Below are 26326 nucleotides of genomic sequence, written 5' to 3'. Positions count from 1 at the left end.
AACCTGTGAAACTGACTCACTGAATATGCTTTGCTCTCTGCTCAGATATAGTGAGCCAGGCCTCTGCCTGCCAGTGTGGTCTGGTTTTACTTCTCGCTCATCTGGAAGTGGCTGTTTGGAATGTTGAGGGAAATTTCCTCTTTTCTAGGCGGAGCTGTCAGGCAAAATCTTGCTTGTGCTGTAACCTTGTCCGATGTGATGATGCATAAGTGTTTTGTATATATGAGATTTGGAGCTTTTAAAAATATTTATTAACTTCATTGACTTTCAGTTGTCCTTTGTTGGGAGGGAGTTAACCTTGTTGAAGAAAAGCTTCCAGCATTAAATGATTGAGGGTGCTATGTTTTTGAAAGGGTAGAGTAAAATAGCTTTGTGAGTCACTCATAACCCGGTTGAGTACCGTGTTTCCCAGAAAATAAGACAGTGTCTTGTATTAATTTTTGCTCCCAAAGATGCGCTATGTCTTATTTTCAGAGGATGTCTTATTTTTCCGCTCCACAGCTGCATGCTCTGCTGTTCTGTTCGACGGGCATGCTTCCAAACAAAAACTTTGCTACGTCTTACTTTTGGGGGGATGCCTTATATTTCGCACGTCAGCAAAACCTCTACTACGTCTTATTTTCAGGGGATGTCTTATATTCAGGGAAACAGGGTAGTTGCTGAAATAAGAATGGTACATAATAGAAAAAAATGCACAAAGCCAGCCCCCAACTGCCTGGCTCCTTAGAAGAGCTGTGATGGAAATCCTCGTCTCACTTGCTACAGATTGCAGTGGAGATACTCTATAGAACTGTGGGAAGCAGCTGAAAATAGGACCCGACTTGGCAGGGTCAACTGATCAGTGTTTTCAAGAGACCCAGGTTATCCTCGGCTTTAGACGTGCTGTGGCTTTACCAGTTTCCCATGCAACTTGAATGCAGTATAAGAAACTACTTTACACTCTGCCAAAGCATCTCTCTATCAATCAGAGATGCTTGATAGTGACCCGGAGAGGGGGAAATTAGTTTTAAATGCGTTCCAGAAAGGAGTAATAGAAAATCTTGTAGTCTGTGTATACCAGGGTTGATCTCAGTAGATGTACCCAAAATAAAATTATGAAGAAAATTATGAGAGTGTAATTGTAAACACACGCAAATAATTGTGTATACAAAATAAAATTAAAAAACAAATATTTAAAGAACCTACACTAATCACTGGAGAACTGACTCCCTAAGCAATCTTACAACATACACAGACACACTTACCAACAAGACTGTGCATTTTATAAAAGGAAGAGAGGACATCTGGGGTAGATGCAGCGAAAGACCCAACAGAACAGAACAAGGAGCTCACAAAGCAAGGAGGAAAATTTCATAGGGCAGCAGGTGTTCTCAGAAGGAGACCAGGGTTTTGACCAGCAGAAACCTGGACAAGAGATCTGAGGAAACATTTTCTGGGTCAGGGAGTTCTTTTTATGGACAGGACCCCAGGCTGGGTGGGGGAATTGACCATTAATTTCTGACTTTGGATTGGGCAAGATGAAAAGTTTAACTTTCACTGTCTGGTTTAAAATTAACTACCAAATTTTGGTGGGAAAAATGCACTTCTTGACTGAATAAAAAAAAGGAGGGAGAGGAACCAGGAGTTGGTTAATGAAACAGCAATGTCCTCTGGTGTATGTCAGGATATCGGATGATGTCACCAGTGTTGAAAAGTCTTTTGTTATTGAGAATGATATGCTACTGGGGGGGGGGGGGGGGAAGATTGAGCCTAGTTTGCTTTCCTTGTAGCAACCGCCTCCTTCATTCCTGGGAATTTCCAATGTTGTGGCTCAACCCCGGTGCCTTGTGATACTCCCCAAGTGTCAGAGCTTCTGGCACTGGACTCAGCTTCCTCCTTTCACCCTCCAGCCTGTCCCTTAATAGTGGTTCCTTGCCCTGCCCCCTCCTCCCATGCCAGGCCAGCTCTGCATATTCTGTAGCTCAGGGGAGGCCTGCCGTCTTTGGTTCTGTTCATGGTAACTGCGAGGGTGGCAGAGCTGTCCCTGGACACAAGTCTACTCACTGGCGTAGGGCTTTCCCAAGTTTGTATAGGACCCTTTTAACTATCAGCTATCATGCTGACAGTTTCAGCTGGGGAGCCACATTAGTCTGTAGTAGCAGAACAAAATCCAAGTCCAGGAGCTAGCTAGATTCCTTTCTTTCCTTCCTTCTCTGTCAAGGTACAGCAGATTTATGATGATCCATGGGGTTTTCTAAGTGAGAGACACTGAGAGATGGGTTCCATTCCTTCCACTGTATAGCAACCCTGGATTTTCTTGGTGGTCTCTCATCATAAGAACATAAGAACTAGCCTGCTGGATCATCCAAGTACTCAACGGCGCCAGTCCTACTTAGCTTCCGAGATCTATCAAGATCAGGCTAGTCTGAGGTGTTCAACTCCTTAAAAGACCAACAACATTTTGCAATGTATAAGTTTGCGCCCTGGAAATGTTTGTTGGTCTCTGCTGTGTGTGTGTGTGTGTGTGTGTGAGTGTGAGTGTGAGTGTGAGAAGGTCACCTAGCTTGCTTCATGTGGAGGAGTGGAAAATCAAACCTAGTTCTTCAGATTAGAGTCCATTGCTCTTAATCACTATACCATGATGGTTCCCTTCTGAAATTTTACTGGATTCAAATTTTGTCCTGCAAATCATGATGTTGCTGTTACTATATCTCAAGAATCACAACATCACCAGAAGTTTTTTTGGGGGGTGGTGGTGGTTTCTGTTTCCCTTCTAAGTGCAGCTATCAGGATAGAGATCTTACATAACCTGAACTATGCTACAAGAGGAGCGCTGGTGGCAGGAGCTCTCAAGGAGGGGTGTCGTGGTTCCCACCTGGATTGGACTGGACGGAAGTGGGGTCTACTGGCAGGAGCCCCCACCCGAGTTTTTCCATCAGGCAACTTGGGATGACTGCAGTTGGGCATGCTTGGTACATAAAGATCAGTAGCCACCTGTCTGTTGATTTTTCCACCATTGATCTCTCTGAAGACCAGGATTGCCATGAACAGGAGAAGAACCCTCAACATTTACCTCAGAGGGTATTGACTGTCTGTAAGGGAATGGGCATTATGACCAGGGTTTATGGCCTAGTCCTCCCCCCCCCCCCAGGTTTTAAACCCTAGTTTTGATAAGGTTATATAAGGGGACTAGTTAGGGATGGTAGGATTTTTCCGTCCCCTATGATGTGTTCCTATTGTTGTGTACACTAGTTGGTTGTATAGTTTAGTCCACAGGCTGCAACCCAAAGCACGCTTACTTGCCAACCCCCAGATGTAACCTGATGATGTCCAAGATCTCCACATTATAATGATCAGCTGCCCTGAAGAAAATGGATACTTTGGAGCACAGGTGTCAAACTCGCGGCCCTCCAGATGTTCATGAGCTACAATGCCCATCAGCCCTTGCCAGTATAGCCAATGCTCATGTTGGGAGGGACTGATGGGAACTGTAGTTCATGAACATCTGGAGGGCCGCAAGTTTGACACCCTTGCGAGGGTGGCATCTATGGAGTTATAGACCACCCTGCCCTTTCCAGGTTCCAGCCCAAATCTTCAGGAAATACCCAACCCAATACATTTAACTTAGCAGGCTTTACTGATTGAACAGGTGTGAGTGAATATTGCCTGATTCCCCACTGCCTGATATAGATATTTATTATTACGGCCTTTTGGCCAGCCAATAGTTTAAAATCAGAATACATGTGAATACATAGCACTCCACTTATACAAAAATATAATATAAATTAAAATCCATTATAAAATCTATTAATAAATAACATTGGCTTCAGGCATTATTACAGTCTTCATCACACAGTGTGGCTCTTTGTTTTAATAAAGGAAGACTGCGACGATGCTTGTTGTGTACCAATATAAAAAACTTAACTACCTTCTGTGAAATGGCAGAAACACGTTCTTCTAATAATATTCTTACAGAATTCGTATCTGGAGTTATCCTACATGAATGGGTATACATGATGGAGTTAACAATGGGTTGGATCAACAGCTTCCTTTCACCTTCAGCTGTAACTTGCAATGCAGTAAGAATATGTGACATTGAGTCTAGCTTCCTGAGCCGCACTTTTACACAGGGTTCTCCCTGTGCCTTGGAATATTTTGGAATCGTCCCATCAGATTAGCTGGCGGGAAGGCATCGGCTGAGCCCTAGAAAAAAAAGCCCATCGGCTTCTTGCTGATGTTATTACAGATAGATAAGGTGCAGCTGAAATACCTATCCATGATTTTAGATATGGTTTATATATAGAGACAGGTAGCCAGGGAAAATCTGTTTGCATCTCTATGTCAGTAGGACGTTTGGTGGACCATACCCATTGCTCTGCTGCTTCCAATCTCCAAAAGTTGCATTGGATCAAGAAGACCACACTGTCCTAAGTTTTGATATGATCTTTTCACAAATGCCATCCAGGGTAGGGTGTTTGCTGCCAATAATGAAGGCATTAATCCCTGGGGACAGGAAAGCACTTTGAGCCAGTATGTTGATGGTTAATTTCCAAAAGATGGTCTCAACTTTGGCCATCATAGCTTCTTGCCTTAATACCACATTGGCTGCAAGTACATTTCGGTGTACATTAAACAGAGAGCATCTCCGAGAAAAATGCGATAGGACTCTCTCCAATGGCACAAAATCTAGGAAATCATTACCAGCAGGAGCACGCATGGAGTCAATTGGGCTAATGAGCTTTGGCCTCCAAACAGTCCTAACTGCACTTGGGATGAATCCGTTCCCCTGTGAGCGAAAAAAAACCTCAAGATTGCCTGTGAACTTCTTTTGAGCCGATTGAATAACTGATTGTTACATGGGCTGTGGGTTTCCCATTGTATTGGTACACCACTCCTAGATATTTGAAACATTTTGTTTTGCTCTATCTGTTGCCCTTTCAGCTGCCATTTTAGATCTCTTGCAGGATTTTAGTGTTGAAGTGCACTATCTTAGTCTTGGTATAATTGATGTTTAACAGTTCTTCTGTGCACTTTTGGTCAAAAATCCTCAGTGCTCTCTTCAGTCCCACCCTTGTAAGAGATAATACCACTGCATCATCTGCATACATAAGAATGGCTATTCTTTTATTGGGGGTAAGGGAAGGTGCGTGGGTATCTGCCCCTTGAAATGCAGTTATAAGTGTATTAACATAGATGTTAAATAAACGAGGAGCTAGGAGACACCCTTGCCTCACCCCTTTCTGGGTAGGAATGGGTGCTGTTAGCCTGCCATCATGTGTAAACCTTATCTGCACAGTTGTATTTTCATGTAACTTGATAATTAGATGGAGGAGACACCTATCAATATTAGTTTTCATTAGTTTTGTCCATAGCCGGCTACGTGTGACATTATCAAATGCGGCTCTAAGGTCAATGAAGGCTGCAAATAGAGATCCTTTTTTAATATGTACATATTTCTCTATCAAATAGTTAAGTATTAGGCACTGGTCCATTGTCGACCGGCCTTTGCGGAAGCCCGCCTGTTCATCTGCCAATATATTTTCCCTATCCATCCATTCTAAAAGTTTTGTACTCAGATATTTAGTATAAAGCTTGCTCGTGACATTAAGTAGGCTAATTGGTCTATAATTAGCCAGTTCTGTGGACAAACCTTTTTAAAAAATGGGAACGATAATTGCGGCATTCCAGTCTGATGGAATATGACCGGTGCTATTAATATGGGAAAAAAGTTTGGCCAATACCGGTGCCCACCATTCTGCATTGGATTTCAGTAATTCTGGTGGCATGAAGTCATTTCCTGGGGCTTTACCCGCTTGCAGCTTTGAGATCATCGATTTAACTTCCTCTGGTGTCACTGGTGGCCACAAAGGGGTATCGGTTATGGCAAGATGTTGCCTTGTTGGGGCCTGCTGGTCTTTATAAAGATTAAAGAAATATCTCTCCCAGGCATCCCCTGCAATTGAATTCGCCATCTTGAGGTTATGGAAGTTTTTATTCTTTGTGATTAGACTCCAGAAAGTTCTGGAATCATTTGTTTTAGTCGCTCTTATTAAAGCCTGCCATTTGCCGTGGCTGTCTCTCCTTTTTTTGTCTCTTATTAAGGCTTTATATGCTCTTTTCCCTTCTAATACTTGTGATTGTTCAATCAAGCCATCTTGAAAGTTGTTAAATAGTTTTAGAAGGTTATTTTTTGCTGATTTACAATCATGATCGAACCAATGTTTGTTACGTGATTCTGGGTACAGGGTGTCTCTGCTATTCTTTGTAAGAAGGGGTTTAAGAGTTTGTACCAATTCCTCATAACCGCCCATCACTGACCCTTCATAGGCTAGTTCTAAGAACTTGTCTTTCATCAGTCTGCCAATATCTGAGTTAAACCACTCGGTAAATTGTTGTTCTAATTTGCTGTTCCATTTTATTCTCAGTTTATTTGACTCCACTGAGAGATTTAAATGTAGTTTCCTAGTGGGTCTCAGCTGTCCAGTTGTCATTTTCAACACCAGGGGAAAGTGGTCACTTTCTATCCTAGGGACAATAGTAAAGTGTCTAATTCTATTTAGAATTTCCTGTGAGCCCATCATATAATCAATAGTAGACACTTTTGTTCCAGACCAAAAAGTAAATTGCCCTGGGTAATCTCCTGGCTGGCTTCCATTCATGATAACTAAGTTATATTTGTTTGCTGTCTGGTATAAGCACATTCCAGCATAATTTATTGCTGTATCCAGATTGTTTCTCTGGGTGTATCTGCATGGTTTCTCATTGTATTCTGTGCATGCCCCATATCTCTCTAACAACCGTTCATCGTTCTGTCCCATTTTTGCGTTGAAATCACCCGCAATAACTATTTGGACTGTTGGGTAGTTCAATAGCAAAAAGCCTAGCATTTCATCTACCTTGGCCCACTTTTCCTCAACCTGTGCCTTAGATTGAGAAGGGGGGAGGTAGATGTCCACACAGAGAAAGCTAAATACCTTATTATATAATAACACCACTAGGGCCAATGGGCAGTGGCAGTCAATCCTTTTAACTTGCACCTGTAGACTGGTTGAGATGAATATTCCCAACCCTCCTGATGGTCTGCCTGGATTTGGTGCATAGTTCATTAGTGACAATCACAGAGCCATCAGCAGCTGTTTGACGCTTTCCCCTCTATATCTGTTTTCATTTAACATCTATGTTGGGGGGGGGGAGTGGTGCATGCATCAGCGTTATCTCAAGCCTCACATTAAAATTATACGTATTGTCAATGTTAATATTAACAATATTAATATTGTTCACTACTATTGTCTTGGGGTGTGCAGCAAGGCCTCTGCAGCAGTTCTTTTGGCTGGGACGGAAAGTCCTATCACTAGAGGTCACTGCTGAGCTAGTCCCTGCTAGTTAAATGGCAGGCATTTGGAAAGACATGACCTTCAGTCTTGTTTGTTTTGAATGATAAAAAGTTTTGCAGACAAATGTTCAACAGAGACATATTGCAATAGACTCTGTGAGCACATCACATCTATTTGAAGCTGATGGCAAATCTCCCATGAAATGGTTGTCGATGGCAGATTTCAACAGCAACTGTCCTCTAAGTCCAGCCAGGGAAATGGCAACATCATTTAATCTGGGGGGAGGGGAGGGGGGGGCAATTGCATACATCTCATTCTTTTCTGAGCCATTTGTGCTTAATATTTCTTCACAAAAGAAACCTTTAGGTTGCAATGCCTATCATACATATTTAAGAGTAAACTCTACTTCACTGTCTTCTATGTAATTTTTCGTAGGATTTGGCTGTATGTTTTTGTTCAGTCAACGCAGCCGAGTCAGTCCTTGCACTGGGAGAAAAGACATGTCTTTCTTCAAGATCGTTCTTGAGAAACAGCCATGGCCAAATTTTCGATGCAAAGTTGAATGCCGAAAGATGCATCAGAATCTATGCTATTGGGGTGGACACTTGATCGATCACATCAAGGTCATAGACATGTTAATTTGATGATGATTTTCAAACACATCTCATAATCCCTATAACTTGTCTAAAAATCTGTGTGCTTTTTACATTCCTTTTACATTCCTTACATTTACTGTTTCCTTTTGCCCTTCCTGAACAAAAATGCAAGTTATTTCTTCGTGGTCTTCTGTGCAGGCACACATTGGGCCTGTACAAATACAGTTCCCAATGTGTGTCTGCACAAAAGACCACTTGAGGAACAACAATTACAAACAAGTGCAACATTATTCAAAGGTGGTATGGTCAGATAAAGAGGGCCTATAAGTTTGCCCCAAAATGTGTTGAGTGTCTTTATGAAAAGGCCTCCTGCTGACTTGGAATGGACGTTGTGATCTTTTCAATTGGTGGTCCAGGGCAAGAAGGTAGAGGCTGATAGTATCCAAACCTAATTTGCCCCAGGATTTGGCTTTAGTGTCAGAATCATTGACTGAGAAAATTCACCCTGAGGAGCGTGAATCTCTGAGCCAAATGTCTTTGTTCTGCCTCAGCTAATGCATGTCAAGTCCGTTATTCGGAATTTGAAAGCAGGATTTTGCACATTTCGGAATTGGTCCTGTGGAAGGGAAGAGACAGCCCAGGGAAGGTGGTTTGCATTCCTTTGTGGAGAGTTGCGTTGTGGTTTCCAGAGGATTCAAAGACCAAGAAGCTTTCTCTGTGAGGATTAAAAGACAGACAAATGTTGAGGCCAATTTTGCTCTAATGTTTAGGACTGACAGGATGGCTTTTGGAATGCATATGACAATACGATTATTGTACATGAAGAACTCTGAACCCTGGCGATAAGTATTGTTGTGACACACATGTAAACATGCTAATTAGAAAGAGCTATCCACACCTGCAGCAGTACAGATTATCCCATGTGTTGAAGCTGAGTTTTCAGATGGACGCCGTTCACAGAATTACCAATAGAACTGCACTGGGGAAACTGCATTCACAGAAGCTATTCAGGAAGTAATGCAATGGGTCAGATCCAGGCTAAAATTTCCACAGATACAAGTATTTCTGCCCACAGTGCATGATTTTCCTGCCTTCCCCCTGCCACAGCAGCCCAAAATGCCCCCTCATCCAGAGGCGTAGCAAGGGGGGAAAGCGCCCGGTGCATCCTCCGCCCTGCCTCGGAATGCCCCCAGAACGCCCTTGCCACACCCACACAGGGACGCGCGCCCGGTGCATTGCGCCCCCCCCCCCATTCCCTTGGAGCTACGCCTCTGCTGATATCCTCTTCTGGGCTGACAAGATGCCCAGGAACAGGGGCTTGGGGGGCTATTACAACAGGAGGGAAGGGAAACCATGCCTTGTGATCAGAAATCCTTGTGCCCACAGGAACATCTACTTTTGAATCTTTATGTTTGCCTCATGAAGCATTTATTTTTTACAGTATTTAATTTATCATTTCCTATGGTGGGTACAATCTTAATGTGGTGATTGTTGGAGGAAATGCAGCTCTTTCCAGTTTCCTTCCTCCTCTGCACTCTGCTTATGCTGGGAGACTTTTGACAATTCCCATCTGCAGCTCACTCTCTCTTTAGGAGTTTTCCTGGGAAGTCAAGAGTAACATTTATAGAGTGTCAGATGGCCAAACTGCATGACTTTTAAGAAAGAGGGCAAGGACATTGCACAAGGCCTTTTTCTCCTCATTGCTGGATCCTAAACCTATGGGTAATATTCCTCTCACATCTTTAAGGGGGCTGAAAGTGCCTGGGCCTGTGTTTCTTCTGGGAACAGCTAGAATGAGCTGGGGCAGGGGTCTGCAACCTGCGGCTCTCCAGATGTTCATGGACTACAATTCCCATTTGGCCATGCTGGCAGGGGCTGATGGGATTTGTAGTCCATGAACATCTGGAGAGCTGCAGGTTGCAGACCCCTGAGCTGGGGGAACCTTGTCTAGTGTGTATGTGCTACGGTTGCCATAAAGCTAGAGAAACCTGCTCTGAGTCTATTTATGTCAAGAGGCATCCATGAAAGATTCATCGGCAGGAGCAAGAAAGCTGTGATGTGATGTCTGGTGGAGGAAATCAATCTTGGCACTAGATGCAGCTATTATAGTACCCCAGGAGGGATTTATGGCTGTAATACTGTGAAAGAGAAGCCATCCTTCATTGTAGACAGGGCTCTGCTTATTGTTCTGTGGTCAGGTATCACCCAAAGCTTCCATTAACTTCCCCATGATGGTGCGAATAGAACCTGTGTTAACTCAAGTGATGAGTACTGAAACCACTATTACTTATTTATTGGCAAGGCCAATACCTCAACCTTTCTATGCCAGTTGTTTTTCTAATATTATTAAATTAATGTTCTTATGACTCAATTGAACACAGGTCATAAAGGTGTCCTAGATGTGGGACATATTCTCAGGTTTCAAGAAGCAGGCAGGCAACCAGCAGAAAATTATAGGGTGGCAGAATGCCACATCCAACCAAGAGTCAGTCCACAATTACAAGACAACAAACCTGGGTTTCCTGTTCAACAACTGGGGCCAATCTCAGATCTTTTTAAATTGCAACATGCATTCCATACTCTTCTCCTGACATGAGGGTTATAGCTTACCTGCAAGAGCCAGGTTCCTGTATCATCTGCAGACATACGAGACCCCCAGAAAGCTGTAGAAAAACACTGCCATCTAGGGCTGATTCTAATTCTGACTGGCTTCGAACAGTGGCTTGAAAGAATGGGGCATCCATTTCTGCTTGGAAATCCATGGTCAATGCAACCCTGCAATTGGAGAAAATAAATACTCATGCAATGCTTTTTCAAGGAAGTTGGCTATTGGTGGTTGGTGGAGGGCACGTATTTTTAAAGGCTTTCATTGCATTAGATCTGTCTAAATGGTCCTTGTAAGATGACAGAAGTTAAGGTGAGTTAGCTGGAGCTGAATACGAACTGGCAGACCATATGGAGAATGTGAAGGATCACACCGGTTGAGACCAGAATAAACAGCCATTAATTCAAGAATTCAACTCAACCTTTTCTTTTTGGCCATTAAGTCACAACTGACTCCAGGCAACCAGGTTTTCAAGGCAAGAGATGTTTAGAGGTGGTTCGCCATTGCTTGCCTCTGCATCACACTCCCAATTTTTCTTTGGAGATCTAACATCCAGATAGTTGCCAGGATTGAGTTCAAGGTTCCCACCTGAAGATGTTTTGCAAGCTCTGCTATTCATTCATCATATTGGGCATCAAAGAGAACTCTCAGGAAACAGATGGAGAGCCTCACTCATACATGTAGAAAACTACAAACTGGAACATATCTAGACAGACTGGCAGCTGTTATCACTGACCAGAGAAAGAAAAAGCATCAAATATGATTTTTTTTAAAAAATGCAATGTTTATTTCCATATGACTGATTGTTCTTGTTCTTCTTCATTAAATGATTGGTGGAAGAATGAGATTAATGGGCCCGTGTAAAGTGAATTCCATTGGTTTCCTCCATTTTTAATTCAAAGGGCAGAAGAGGGGGATAAGCCCCAAAATATATACACCCCAAAACAAGGAAGTTCTATGCAGATTTTCCTTTAGGTCTACCCCAAGACACCTAGTACCATTTCCAGAGATGTGTCTACCCCTGTGTCTGTGCAGACCAGACACCAAAATGAGCAGGGCTAATATAGTACCTCAGGGAAGTTAAAATAAGGTGTGTTAAGGTTTTAACATCCCTTTGATCTATGAGGTTTGCTTCCTTGCTTCTCTGTTGTTGCTCATCTGCCCTCTCCTTCACTTCCTCCCCCGCCGGAATCCCTCCCCAATGCTTTGACAGATCAAACATTTCTTTTTTTAACCTTGTAATTTTTTTTACAACTGCCTGTTATCTCTTCTAGCTAAATGAAACCCTGATACCTGCTTACAAACACAGTTCCTTTAATGTAATGGTGAGTTTGTCACACCCCTTTGAAGACTAAACTTCCCGGTCCACGTTGTTATAGATTTATAGTTCTCCATCCTTCGCTAAGGGCTAAAAGGGAAGTGGGAATTTCTCCAAGAGCTCCCTGCTGTGTATCAACCATTGTCCTGTTTGAAGTGGTAGGAGCAACAAACAAATCTTTGGCAGCTCATTTGGCCACCAACAGGGAAAAACAAAGGAGACCCTAATAAAATTTGTGGCATCAACTACCCCCTTAGGCCCAAGAAAAGTTTCTTTCTGTTCTTTTATTATATCACTGTGTATGACAGTCTGCTTATGCAAGAAGTAGTCTGGGAACAGGTTTGAGCCACTTATGAACACATACAACTCCCTACTGAACAACTGGCTCCCTGCTAGCTGTGGGGCAAGTGGATCCTGAGCCAAATGAGCAGATGTTCAAGCATTTTATTTGTACAAAGGAATCATTCACGGCATTTGCATCTGATTATTTGCTCACTCAGACCTTTTCTGCAGCTATCTTTCTGCCAAGCTCTTCCAACTTCCTTTATGGGAGGTCACTTTCTTCCAACAAAATGGGAATTTTAAGTCCAAATTTCCTATTTTATATCACTTTCCCCTACATATACAAATCGAACAATACAATACAATACTTTCTTCTCCCCCCCATCCTTTGCATCACTTGCAAGCTTCTATCTCTGTGTGTTTTACATATCATATAGCAGTGGTGGTGAACCTTTGGCACTCCAGATGTTATGGACTACAATTCCCATCAGCCCCTGCCAGCATGGCCAACTGGGGCTGATGGGAATTGTAGTCCATAACATCTGGAGTGCCAAAGGTTCACCACCACGGTCATATAGGATTGACATTTTCTTGCTTCCAGTCGGGGGGTTCCCTACTGGGAGTCCCTGACCAGGTAGGCTGGTATGATAAATAAGCCAAAAAATTGCTGTTGCAGTGACAGTATGGTGCTATTTCTGGGATGAACCCAGAAGTGACATCATGCTGCTGTAGAATTCAGTGGAAAAAATGTTCAGCTGAATTGTAGCACATCATGATGTCATTTCCAGGTTCAACCTGGAAGTGAACTCATGCTGCTGCTGTGGCACCACCTTCCATGTTCCTGCCTCCCACTAGTCTTCCACTGGGTGCCTGCCACTGACTAACTCTATATTAACTCTTTGATCCCATATATTTCTGTAGGTATAACTGGCTGGTATCCTCGTGTGGCATGTGTGCGCCATCATGTCGCAGCTGATATATTGTGACCCTGTGGTGTTTTCCAGGCAAGAGAGAATAGAGGTGTTTTGTCATTGACTTCTTCTGGCTAGTGACCCTAGTATTCCTTAGTGGTGTCCCATCCAAATACAAACCATGGCCAACCCTGCTTAGCTTCCAAGATTTAATGATCTTGGCTAGCTTGGGCAATCCAGGTCAGGCATCCTCGTATTTTACAATCAACCTAACCCTCACTCCCACTCAAATCCTCTTCAGATCTTTCTCAGTATTAAGGAGGAAAATTTACTTTGAAGGTGTCTGCCAGCCAGCAGAGGCCCCACTCCTCTCTCTCCCTCCCCCTTTTCTCTATGACATATCATAGGAGAAATTGAAGTCATAGAGCACCTACTCTATAGTCACTCTACAATTTCCATCCCACCAGACTCCATACTGTATTATATAATCTGCCCTCTGCTGATGCCGTTTCCTCCAGGAAAACTGTTTTTTGGAGATCAATTGTAACTTTGGGCCTGATTTTGCACAGTAAAAACGCCCGTGCTATGTCTGGAAGCGCAGCTGCTGCAGTGATCTTTACCCTGCTGTTGACTTTGCACTGCTCCCTGGCTCTCCTCCACTTGCACCGCAAGGTCTTAGGCAATGTCTTCTAGGCATGCGCGGGCAACCTCCGTTTCCCGTGTTCTGATTGGCTGAATCTCCCCCCCCCCCCCCCCCGGCTCACTTTCACCAATTTAGTTGACTCTGCACGAAACAGGTGCTGGGAATTGGTGCCCTTGCCCCTCTGTCTAAAATCCCTGCATGTGTGAGGGAATTGTAGTATTCCAACCCCCTCCCCCCCAGGTCTAAAACTCCTTGCGTGTGCAAGGGAATCACCGCCTTCCTGTTTGCAGTGCCTTCACATGCCGCTTTTCTGCAAACCACTGGAGCAACAGAGGGGCATTCCAAAAGGTCCTCAACCTTCACGATTCTCGAATGTCCCCTAGCAAAGCCACTGCTGTGGGGCAGAGCCAGGGCAACAGTGTGGCAGACACAGCTGTGGAGAACTCCCCATTGCACCCGGGCATTCCCCATGCCAACAACGGGACATTTTTAATGTGCAAAAAAACTCTGGAAGAATTAATTCCCTATCTTGAGGCTGGAAGCACACTTGGGAGTAAGTCCACTGAATACCTGTAAGCAACCCTCTGTAGGACTGTGCTGACATTTACCCATTGGACATAAGTCCTAGAGTTTCTTAGCTTTTGCCAAATTAACAATACATTTCCTTTAGGCTTGGGAGGGAGAGATAGGATCTGATTCACATACCTTGTTTTTATGCTTGTTTTGAGCTCTTGATCCCACAAATTTACATTGACGTTGGCTGAAATGTCTAATCCGAGTCCTCCCTGAACTGTAAGTACACCTTGCAAGCCAGACTGAAGCGGTATTGCCTGTGCGACACAACAGCACACATTCAATTACTTGATTTATCACACTCGTTATCTGGAGCTGAGAAATGTTTTGAAATCACACCTTGGCCATAAAATGAAAACGTAACATTTCGTCTGAGAGAGGCCAGTTGGTACTGTTGCTGTCAGTAGACTGCTAGACAGGCTGCTGTTGTTTCTTGTTGTGCTTCTTATCTGCCTTTTTCGAAAGCATAAGTTCAAAGTGGGTAGCAAACTACTAAATCAGTATCACTAAAAGAATTCATGCAGCAAAACTGTCATTAAATATATTGTAAAAATGAAAAACAAAAAAGTGGAACTCATGAGGCTGTCATGTGCCCACGCACAGCAGAACTTCTAACACAAATCTGCAAATTGGTATTTGCATTCATATAGAAGAAGAAAAAGAAGAGTTTGGATTCATACCCCCCCCCCTTTCTCTCCTGAAGGAGACTCAAAGGGACTTACAATCTCCTTGCCCTTCCCCCCTCACAACAAACACCCTGTGAGGTAGGTGGGGCTGAGAGAGCTCCGAGAAGCTGTGACTAGCCCAAGGTCACCCAGCTGGCGTGTGTGGGAGTGTGCAGGATAATCTGAATTCCCCAGATAAGCCTCTACAGCTCAAGCGGCAGAGCGGGGAATCAAACCCGGTTCCTCCAGATTAGATACACAAGCTCTTAACCTCCTACGCCACTGCTGCTCCAGAGTTAAGTCCTAGGCTTTTAAACATTTGCAGTGCTTTAGGGAAAAGATGTGGACATTGTGATTGGCCCATCAGAGTGGACAGAAATCAGAGTGGATAGAAAATATTAAGCAAACTTCACAAATACGACACAAATTTACCTCACGAATATATTGGACACTGTCACTGTTACCGCGAATTGCCAGGTAACAATAAGTGATTTCAGCTCAGCAACTTAATGAGGCGCAGGAAGCCGGCGTTTCTTCAAAGCAGGAAGGATTTTATTGCAAGTGATCTCTTGGCACAGCTCAGCAGAAAGGAACCCCACATGGCTGTGCACCAGCTCCTTTATACCTTTCCCAGTAACCCAGAAAGGGGTGTAGGGCAGTCCCACCCCCACAGTGCAAAACCCAGGAAGGGGGCGGTCTCCTTCCATCTAATACAGAGAAAAAATCCCAGAATGCCAAAGGGAGAAAACAGTCCCTTTGCACATGCTGATGAGATCAAATCCCAGAAGAAAAGCTAGCACCTTCTTGCCTGAGGTGGTTCCTTGGGAGTGTTAGACAGAGACAAGTTCAAATGATCCAATGAATTCTTGGATCCTGAAAGTAAGGATGTGAACAGTCCAATGAGCTTCTGGATCCTGAGAGTAAAACTTCAAACAGTCCAATAGCAAAACAGGGTGACATCTTCCAAGGCTGGGTGACCCTTGGATGCTGGCAACAGATTCAATTAGCAAGTCCAAAGAGGGTCGTTGTTCTTGTCAAAAGGTCGGCTGGGCGTTGGTCTAAGCAGCCTTCCAGAGTCAACTTCCTTGTCACTTAATATCAGACCTTAACTGGCTATTGCTACTTATAGGCAGGACTGTACATTTACCTACTGGCAGGGCTCGCTTAAAACTAATAGAACCTTAACTTAACTGAAGAACCTTATTAAACTAAAATCCTAAACTACAGGCATAAACTTAACTAAGAGGAGCTTTTACTATATCCTAGAATGACACAAACACAAGGGAAATCATATAGCATTGGCACAAACATACATATGCGGTCTCTGTGAACCTTATGGAGGCTTCTGAACCACACAAGTCTCCGTGTCCAGGCAGGGAGCCAGTGTAGCCAGGCAACCTGACTTCAGGAAAATATTTTGTTTATTTTCCCATCGGTAACATCACCTTGGTTGGGTTTAGTATCACAGAACTGCTGCTGGGGCTGCTACAAAGAAAGAAGGACCTTATTTTCTATGTTGTGGTCTTGGTGATAGTTCTGCCATGATTCAGAGATGTAAGGTGCTGTTCCACTTGCCGGGGAGTTCCTCAAGACCCTGGCAGACACTTGCTTTTCCAGGGAAGAGAGCAGTGGTGGGATTCAGCAGGTTCGCATCACTTCGACAGAACTGGTTGTTAAAATGGTGCTTGTGAACAACCAGTTTAAATTATTTGAATCCCACCGCTGGAAGAGAGCCATAAAATGCACCCAAGGGGTCAGAGAAAGCAGAGATGCATTTCCTCAGAGACATAACCATTTGCTCTACCTGTCAGGAAGGGCAAGATGGATAGTTGTTGTAAAGCATGATCTGGGTATTGTGATGTGTGGGATGTGTGCCTTTGGTTTATGGGGAAATCAGGGGTCATCTTTCCAGGTGGCAGCCGCTTCCCTAAATCTGGATTGGGTAAGAGGATTTCCGCCAGCTAAAGCAGAAAGGTTTAAAAAGTCGAAACATCCAATAATGTGGTTCAAATGCTAGAATTTTGCTAAATGGCACAGATTTGGGGGGGTGCGCTCAGGTAGAGGCAGAGCTACAAGGGGGCTGGGGGGTGCGCGTTGCATCGGGTGTGTGCCGGGGGGGCAGCAAAAAGTTCAGGTTCATTTTTTGTATTTTTTAGTGTTCTTCAGTTTGTGGCCTGCAGCGGGCGCAATTTTATGCTAGCAGCACCAAAATTTCAGGGAGGTTTCGGGGGACTATCTTTACGATACCACCCAAGTTAGGTGAGGTTTTGTTCAGGGGGTCCAAAGTTATGGACTCTCAAAGGGAATGCTCCCATCCCCCATTGTTTCCAATGGGAGCTAATAGGAGATGGAGGCTACACCTTTGAGAGTCCATAACTTTGGACCCCCTGAACCAAACTTCACCAAATCTGGCTGGTATCATCAGGATAGTCTCCTAAAGATACTCTGCTATTTTGATGCTGCTAGCCTAAAAACTGAGTCCCCTGCAGGTCAAAAACTGAAACAAAACTAAAAAATACAAAAAACATAAACTAACGGGGGGGGGGGGGGCAGCAAAACTCAGATTTTGCACCGGGCTCCATTTTCCCTAGCTACGCCGTCGCCTCTGCACTCAGGATTTGCATTTTATACATTCAAGAAAGTATGCTGAAGATAAACCTTCTGTATCGTTCAGTTTAGCTTAGTGAGGTTATTCTTACTCCCCCCATCTTAGATCTGTAAAGCAGTAGGTATGATAGTTATTTTCCCTGCCTATCTGAACCTGAAGCAATAAAGTTTTCCTGCTTTAGACAGTAGACTGTGCTTCTTCGTGTTCCTTAACCACTCGCTCTTGCTAAATGCACACACACAGGGAAAGGACTAAAGGAATTGGAAAACTCTGCCCTTTATACTTGCTCAGAGGCAGTCGTTGTTGCTTTTCCCAATTCACTGGTAACATGAGGGGCTGGATTTTACTTGAGATGTTGGCACAAAGAATAGTATGCTTTACATGAACATGTGACACACAGGTTTTTGATAAGCCCCACTGTGTTATGAAATGAAAAAGCAAGTACATTTTGTTTTAGAGGTGCCAGAAGTACATTTTTTTTGGCTCTATTCATCTGGTGACTTGCTTAGAAAGAAGAACCGGTTATGGACCTTGTGGGCAACTGCAGTAACGAAAAGACTAGTCCTGCAGTGTTGGAAATCCAGTGCCATGCTACGTATACAATTTTGGCATTTGGGCACAAAAGAATGTATAGGGGTTTCCAGAAGGGATGTGAGCAAGAAACATAAGGATGCTTTGTTAGACTTTTCACTGTTACATGGCTTGGGTTGACTAGTTTTTATATGGTTAGTTATGACTAGTTATTTATATGACTAGTTATAATGGCTAGTTTTTTTTCTTCTGTGGGTATGTTTGTGTGGGGATCTTGTTTGTTGGGAATTTGTCATGTTGTCTGCTTTTAATAAATTTACAGTGTTTTGACATAATTTGGACTTAAAGCTACTGGACAGGAGATGACTGTTCTTGACTTCTACCACATGCCAAGAAATCATTAGGATGTATGGAAAATGAAGTGCTAGTACCTGCTGATGATCTATCAGTAGCGTATTCCCTCGGACCACAGTGATGGGTTCACTACCACTCATTAGGACCTTGGCCACTAGATCTGTGTACCCTTGGAAAAAAGTAACGGGCCTTAATTGGACATCAAGCAAAACAGGCGACATGCCAGTCATGATTTCTTGCTCTTCTTCATCATCAGCACTACCGCCCAGCAAACTCTCAAACCCCGCTGTTTCCAAAACCACCTGGAAGACATTAAGGGGGGGGGGGGAGAGGAAGTATGATGGACAGAGCTACACCTCTTCTGTAATAGGAGAATATTTTCTTATACAGAAAATTTGTTTTTTAAAGAAGTATACTTTCTGGAGTACTTCAGTTCTAGAGCAGGAAAGTCCAAGGGCAAAGTAGTTTCCACTCACCATAGCCATGCTCAACCCCCCCCCCCCCATCTTTCATCTTTCCATCATATTGGGCCAATTACCTGTTGCCTGAAAGTAGGGTTGAGTCTAGTATGCGAAGGACTGAGGGGAAAGACAGTGCTTAGTACTTTTGGAACACTTTTCAGGCATCAGGGATATTGTAAGTATACCACAGTTAATGAAGGAGTACTACTTTGGAGGCCTTTCTCTGCTTTTCTGGGTGGAAGTACTGGTGCTTATGCTTTGAGAAAGTACACTGGAGGAATGATCAGGACAAAGTTAAAGTGCAGTGAAGTTCGGTGAAGAGTTACTCCACTCTAAGTTGTAGGGATGAGCCTCGCGAACCCAGCAGAGCCTCAGAAAGAGCACATGGGATGCCTGCGCCATCTGTGTCCTTCTGGGTGCACACGCTCACCCATCCCCCAGACCCCCCATGAGTCACAGGTCATGAGATGCCTGACTCATGGTCACCAGATGTCCCAGACAAAGGGACAAAGAGGCGCTTGCCCCCAGGTATGGATTAGACCCAGACGCGAGCGTTTCCTCCCGCACGTAGGCAACCCCATGATGTCAAATATCATATGATATTCTCCCGCTCTCCCGCTCTCCCGCCTCTGTTGCCGCCCCTATTGTAAACCCTAATAAAAGTTGCCAGGGACTAGCACACAGCAGAGTTGCCGGATCCAAGGATCGCGCTTCCTGCCGCTGGCTCTCTCCATCGGATGATATCACCGCGTCTCGCCTCTTCCTTGCGACCCCTGCGGGCCGACTTCATAAGCCCCATGAATTTCGACTACAGTGTCTCTACTATTTATTATTTAGAGGAGGAAGAAGAAGAGTTTGGATTTATATCCCCCCTTTCTCTCCTGCAGGAGACTCAAAGGGGCTGACAATCTCCTTGCCCTTCCCCCCTCACAACAAACACCCTGTGAGGTAGGTGGGGCTGAGAGAGCTCCGAGAAGCTGTGACTAGCCCAAGGTCACCCAGCTGGCGTGTGTGGGAGTGTACAGGCTAATTTGAATTCCCCAGATAAGCCTCCACAGCTCAGGCAGCAGAGCTGGGAATCAAACCCGGTTCCTCCAGATTAGATACACGAGCTCTTAACCTCCTGTTTGCAGCATTCTTCCCTCCATTTTATTCTCACTACCACTACTAAGTATCTTGGGTATGTGTGTCATAAGGGCCTGGTGTTGCATGCGTCCATGATGCCACAGAATTAGGAAGGGATGATGTTGCATGGCACCAGGATATATCTGGATGTGATATCACAGCATTGCTCAGTGCTCTAGGAAGGCCTTCCTGTGGTGAAAATCACACAGATTAGGGGAATTTCTAGATGCTGTGTCACTTCTGCTCGTCACCCAGAGGTGATGTCATGGCTTTGCACAATGTTATTTTCCCTGATCTCAGCCCCCCTAAATGTTCCTGGTCGTCGACTCTAAGGTCTCTGACCCCTGAGAACAGAAAACTGGCCAGACTGAGTTAGTTCATTTTGTGACACCAGATATGGATTCCTTTATGGTTGGAAATGTCATTGGAGCTATTATTGACCACCAGAAAGCTGTGGCCTTTCCTCACGGATTTAACATAAGGCCAAGGTGATCTCTGAACAAAAATCTTGAGAGGTGCCTCAGGCCTTCTTGTGGTCCAGAGCAAGGGCCAGGGGAGAAGATAAATAGCGTAAGACCTGAATGAATTGTAGTTGACAGTCATGGCTTAAGACATTGATATTGGTGGTGCTTTTCTTCGGGACCCCACTCTCTGTGAACAGCATCTCTTGGCCATAGGTAGAGAATATGTCCCTGGTGACTGAAAAAGAAAAAGAGAACATGGTATAAAGGCATGCATAAAGTTATGAGAATTGTAAGCCTGTTTGTAAGAATAGTTAAGAAAGGAGTAAAGAGGTGTGTGGGGGGTGGGTGTGGGGGGTGGGTAGATGGATGGATAGAAGAGTTAACATGAGGACCCTTTGGCTGGAAGAGAAAAATTCCTAGGAACCTGGAAATGAGATGTTGAGGTGGATGCCTGTGAAGAGGCATGTAGTGTTTTACTAATACTCCAGAACCTGGAACTTAATTTTTTTAAAGCATTGGTTTTTAATCGGATGTAGGGCTGCCAGCCTGGTGGAGAGGCCCAGAGACTTCCTGGAATTACAACTAATCTCCAGATGACAGAGATCAGTTCCCCTAGAGAAAATGGCTGCTTCTATAGAGAGTGCACTATATGGACAGCGCACTATATGGACAGTGCACTATATGGCAGAATGCACTATATGGCATTATACTCTTTTAAGGTCCCGCTCCAAACCCCACCATCTTCAGATTCCACCTCAAAATCTCCAAGGATTTCCCAACTCAGAGTCAGTAAACCTATGTGGAAGTTCTGTTGGGTATTTAGTCTGTTATGGCACCAGTTCTGAAAACTATGTCTCCCATACATAAAGGGACATGAATTTGCTTCATTAAGCAATTGAATACAATTTAAGGTCTAAATTAGGTTTATTGCATTTCTTAAACATGTATAAGAATGTCTCCACACCTCAGCCTAACAATGGCCAAATCTCCTCCTGTCTACATCCAGTTTTTCCTACTCTAGAGCAGCCTATAATCACCACCATTTTTTCCCCCTTTTTTGAAGGGCGATTACACAGATTTCACAAGGTCAGTCACCTGCCAGCGGTCCAGAGAAGACATCAGAGTTACCAATCCGGGATGAGAGGATGTAGTAATTATTTATTTGTGGATCTTTCAGAACGTCTTTGATCGTCTGCCTGGAAAATAATTAGGAGAGAGTGATAAGGCAGAATGGGAAAACATGAACTGACTATATCGACATAAGAGAAGTAATTTGTCTCAGAAAATCAGGCTGTGGTTTAGCATTCAAGGAAATAATAAATACAGGTAAGCAGGGCATGCAGTGGTTCTCCCAAGCTGGGATGAAGAAGAGAGTAAGACAGAAACCAGTGAAGAAGAGAGCCTGTTCTTGCTGATACATTCCATTGCTCATCCATTCAGGTTTCTGCTTTCTTCACCTGTAACTGAGGTAGGTTGAAGCCAACTGGAAGCTTCTCATCCACGGAATGTCTGCTAGATGCAATTTATTTATTTATTTATTTATTTATTTATTTATTTATTTATACATTTATTTATTGACAAACAAACAGACGCCTTTATTGGCATCATTAATTAATTAATTGATTTATTAATTGATTAGTTTTCAATTTGTTAATCGCCGCTCCCATTTTTGACTTGGGGTGATGTACAGTCCACAGTGCAATACATTAAAAACTGTTTTGACCAACCCATAATTTAAAACGAAACAGGACCCAAATAAAAAGATAAAATATCCAACATGGTCTATAAATCAGAAGTGAATAAAATGGACTACACTAAAAGCTGCAAAAACCAAGCAGAGAAGAAAAACTACCCATAGCTAAGAAAACACCTAGCCCTAGGGGAGACTGGCAGTCACAAATACCTGGCAGAACAGTTCCGTTTTGCAGGCCCTGGCATATGATGGCCAACTCTGGGTTGGGAAATACCTGGAGTTTTTTGGGGGGAGGGGGGTGAAGTCTGAGGAGGGTGGGGTTTGGTGAAGGGAGGGACTTCAATGGGGTATGATGCTATAGAGTTTACTTTTCAGAACGGCTATTTTCTCCAGGTGAACTGATCTCTATTGCCTCGAGATCAGTTGTGATCCCAGGAGATCTTCAGCTAGTACCTGGAGGTTGGCAACCCTATGGGTGCAGTTAGGGACAAAGAATATTAAGGTGCCCAGCTCCCACAAAGAATGAGACACCTTGGAAGAGATGTTCACATTTCCTACTCTCTTCTGCAATCCAGTTGTTAGAACCAATTTGTTTAGGCAGCACCAATAGATGTGTAGTTAGCTTCTTGCACCCCTGGAGGTAACAGCCTTGGGAAAAAAAATTCAAGAAAGAGAAACAGCTTATTCAACCAGATCCAGTCCATCACTCTTGTTTTCCCGTGGCAGAGAATTAGGTGGGTGACCACTCATCCACATTCATTATTTTAATTTGCTTTAAAGGTTTTTATTCTGTTTTTTTCTGTACACGGAGTAGTCTCCAGAAATACTAAAATGTACTATGTGATATGTGTATTTTGAACATGTTCTCTGGAAAAGTGGAATAGAACTCTTCTAAAGAAATAATAATTCCAAGAATACATTTGTGTGGTTGAAAAATCAGATTTCATGAATTGGTCCACCTTCCTTTGTAAGAGAAACCATCTTGCTATTTGGGCTTCTGTGCCTGTAGGTGTCTTCAATAGGGCACTGATGCAGCATGTTGTGTTTCAGAGGGACATGTGGAGCCATTTCTCCTTCATGGGAGCAGGTTACTTGGTCCATGCAAAGGTCTTCCCTTTGTGCCTCTCCTTTTATGCTTTTAATCGGATAGAATGTTGGAAATCTCACTTACTACTGGAAATGGAACGTTTTTTGCAACGCCGTGCATAGGATAAGTTTGAATATTTAATATTTCATTAACCATACTGAATATTTGTGTGTGCTATTCTAAGCTTACATTCTGTCTCTTGTGGTCTGATGTTGATAAGGAAAGGAAGAGTATCAACCTTGTTCCTTGTTAATGAAATGCTATTTGCTTCCTCATATAGCACTTAAGTGAGATTAACTATTTGTCTCAGGCAGCCATCATAATCAAAAGGACTTGGATCTCTTTAGGTGAAATGGGATTTCTCCTCCCTATTACATGCTGTTCTGCTATAGGAATGGGGAATGGGCTTTCCAATGTCACCTAAAAAGGGCTAAAAACTGCCTTGGTGGATGACAGAGAAGGGAATTCTCACAGTTAGTTTCTCCCACTTCCCCTTGTTTTCCGAAGTGCACGTGTACTGGAGGTGGTACATTACCTGGTTGAATGTTCATGGGAGTGTAGAATGCTTTGGATTTTTGACAGCAGTAATCTTGACATTTCCCGCTCTAGCTCTCTGGTGGCCAATAGGATATTGATGAAGTCCATTGTTGAGGGCTGATTGTCCAACACAATTTCTGCAGCAATCAATCTCGAAGTTTTTGGATACAGGTGCCAACTTTGATGGAAAATCCGATTCATTGCCATTTTAACCTTGTGTGAGAAGGCAGGTGCAAAAATTCAGTTCCTTTCCATGACTCACATCAAATATGTAACGTAACTATCTTTAGAATCATTGGCCTTCTATTGTAATTTTCAGTACAACACCCCAACTGATAGAGTAATTGCCCAGCAATTAGATTTGCATCGTGGTTTTCTAGATGCCAATGAATGATTATTCTAGACTAGAGCTTTCTTTGTGTCCTAATTTTCTATGGGCAGGGTTTTTTAAACATAATGAGTGGTATTCAGTGTTATGGGAAAACATCATGCAGCTTGAATTGTAACTGGGTAGCTAGTTATGAGCAGCATCTGTGAATGCTCAAAACAAAGATCTACTGAGGGTTCTAAACTGGCTCACTTTTTTGGTGCTTCTAGATGGAATTGTACTGCAGGTGTGGGAGAAAGCATTACATTGCCTCTGCAACCACATGAAACATTCTTGCCTTTCCTATGAGTGGTGCCTCATGACATACTTCACACATGACGGGTTGCTTGCATAAATATGCTGTATGTCCAGCTGTCTCCCCAAGGATCTCCTTGGGGAAGGGGACGTCACATATGCATGATGCTTAGGGCCAAAGGAATAGGGGAGGAAAATGACACCTAGGGCAACACCTGCTCTGGGTGCCCCCCTGTCCGCTTACTTTAGCTGGCAGAAACCTGCACCGGGCCACTCCTTGGCCTGGCCCCGCCAGGCTGCTCCTCCACCGGCTGAAGGAGCAGCCTAGTGGAGCTGGGCCAAGGGGAGGGAAGGGGCATGGGAGGCAACTCCCTGCCCCCCCACGTGACCAGCTGGCGTGCACCAGGGAAATGTGACCTCACATGTCCCTGTGAGTGTTCCGCCTCTGCTTAGAGGGTAGGAGAGAAAGAAGAAAAGAGAAACATGGGAAAAAGAACCTGTCTTTGAACCCCCTTTCAGCTTCTTAAGTGTCAGGTCATTTATGCACATGTGGTCTCCTCCTTCTCTTTGAGCTTACATTCCCGTATGTTTCGGTAATCCGTAATAATCTGTAATAATTGGTTTCGGTAATTGGTAATAATCAGTAATAATCGGTTTCAGTAATTGGTAATAATTGGTTTGGGTAATCGGTAATAATCGGTATCAGTTATCGGTAATAATCGATACTAATCTATTTTAGTAATCGGTAATAATCGGTTTAGGTATCGGTAATAATAGATTTCGGTACCGATATTATTCGGTAAAAGTCGGATTTAGTAATCAATAATAATTGGTTTTGTAATTGTTATAATCCATTTTGGTATTGGTAATAATCAGCAATAATCAGTTATGGTAATTGGTAATAATCGGTAATAATTGGTTTCGTTAATCAGTAATAATCAGATTTGGTAATTGGTGAAAATCGGTTTCAGTAATTGATAATAGTCGGTAATAATCAGTAAAACTGGTTTTGGTATTAGTAACAATCGGTAATAATCGGTTTCAGTAATCGGTAATAATAGGTTTCAGTAATCTGTAATAATCAATTTCAGTAATTGGTAATAATAGGTTTCGGTAATTGGTAATCATTGTAATAATCGGTTTCAGTAATCAGTTATAATTGGTAATAATTGGTTTCAGTAATCGGTAATTATTGGTAATAATCGGTTTTGGTATCTATAATAATCGACAAGAATTGGTTTCAGTAATTGGTAATAATCGGTTTCAGTAATCAGTAATAATAATTAATAGTAGGTTTCAGTAATTGGTAACAATCAGTAATAATAGTTTTTGGTATTGGTAATAATCGGTTTCAGTAATCTGTAATCTGTAATAATCAGTATTAGGTAATAATTGGAAATAATCAGCTTCAGTAATTGGTAATAATCAGTTTTGGTATCAATAATCGGTAACCTTCGGTTTCAGTAATTGCTTGTTATCAGTTTTGGTAATCAGTAATTGGTTTTAGTAATAGGTAATAATTGGTTTTGGTAATCAATACTCATCGGTAATCATCGGTAATCAATCGGTTTCAGTAATCGGTAATAATTGGCAAGAATCAGTTTCAGTGATGGGTAATAATCGGTAATAGTAGGTTTCAGTAATCTGTAAAAATCGGTAATAATAGTTTCTGGTATCGGTAATAATCGGTTTCAGTAATCAGTAATGATCAGTTTCAGTAATCTGTAATAATGGGTAATAATAGGAAATAATAAGCTTCAGTAATTGGTAATACTCAGTTTTGGTATCAATAATAATCGGTAATCTTTGGTTTCAGTAATTGGTAATAATCGGTTTTAGTAATCGGTAATAATTGAATTTGGTAATTGGTTATAATCGGTAATCATCTGTTTACGTATCGATCATCATTGGTAGTAATCAGTTTCAGTATCAGTAATA

At 43.0% G+C, this 26326-nt stretch overlaps 1 protein-coding gene across 2 annotated transcripts in view; it reads right to left on the bottom strand.

Annotated features, from left to right (window-relative positions):
• Window positions 1–7469: 7469 nt before the first annotated feature.
• The window catches only part of LOC125437420 (microsomal triglyceride transfer protein-like), a 51189-nt gene continuing 32332 nt past the window's right edge, over window positions 7470–26326 (bottom strand). For both annotated transcript variants that reach the window (XM_048504906.1, XM_048504908.1), the window contains 7 exons: window positions 23765–23979; window positions 21545–21645; window positions 20563–20684; window positions 18477–18701; window positions 14374–14498; window positions 10520–10684; window positions 7470–8624 (listed from right to left, as the gene is read on the bottom strand). In XM_048504906.1, the coding sequence (XP_048360863.1) occupies window positions 8480–8624; window positions 10520–10684; window positions 14374–14498; window positions 18477–18701; window positions 20563–20684; window positions 21545–21645; window positions 23765–23979 (1098 nt within the window). In that variant the 3' untranslated portion in view covers window positions 7470–8479. The remainder of the gene's footprint in view (window positions 8625–10519; window positions 10685–14373; window positions 14499–18476; window positions 18702–20562; window positions 20685–21544; window positions 21646–23764; window positions 23980–26326) is intronic.

The sequence above is a fragment of the Sphaerodactylus townsendi genome, linkage group LG08 (genome assembly GCF_021028975.2).
Source record: "Sphaerodactylus townsendi isolate TG3544 linkage group LG08, MPM_Stown_v2.3, whole genome shotgun sequence".
In the NCBI taxonomy this organism is placed as follows: Eukaryota; Metazoa; Chordata; class Lepidosauria; order Squamata; family Sphaerodactylidae; genus Sphaerodactylus; species Sphaerodactylus townsendi.
The sequence above is the reverse complement of the archived record's forward strand: the minus strand, read 5'-3'. Positions and strand labels throughout refer to the sequence as shown.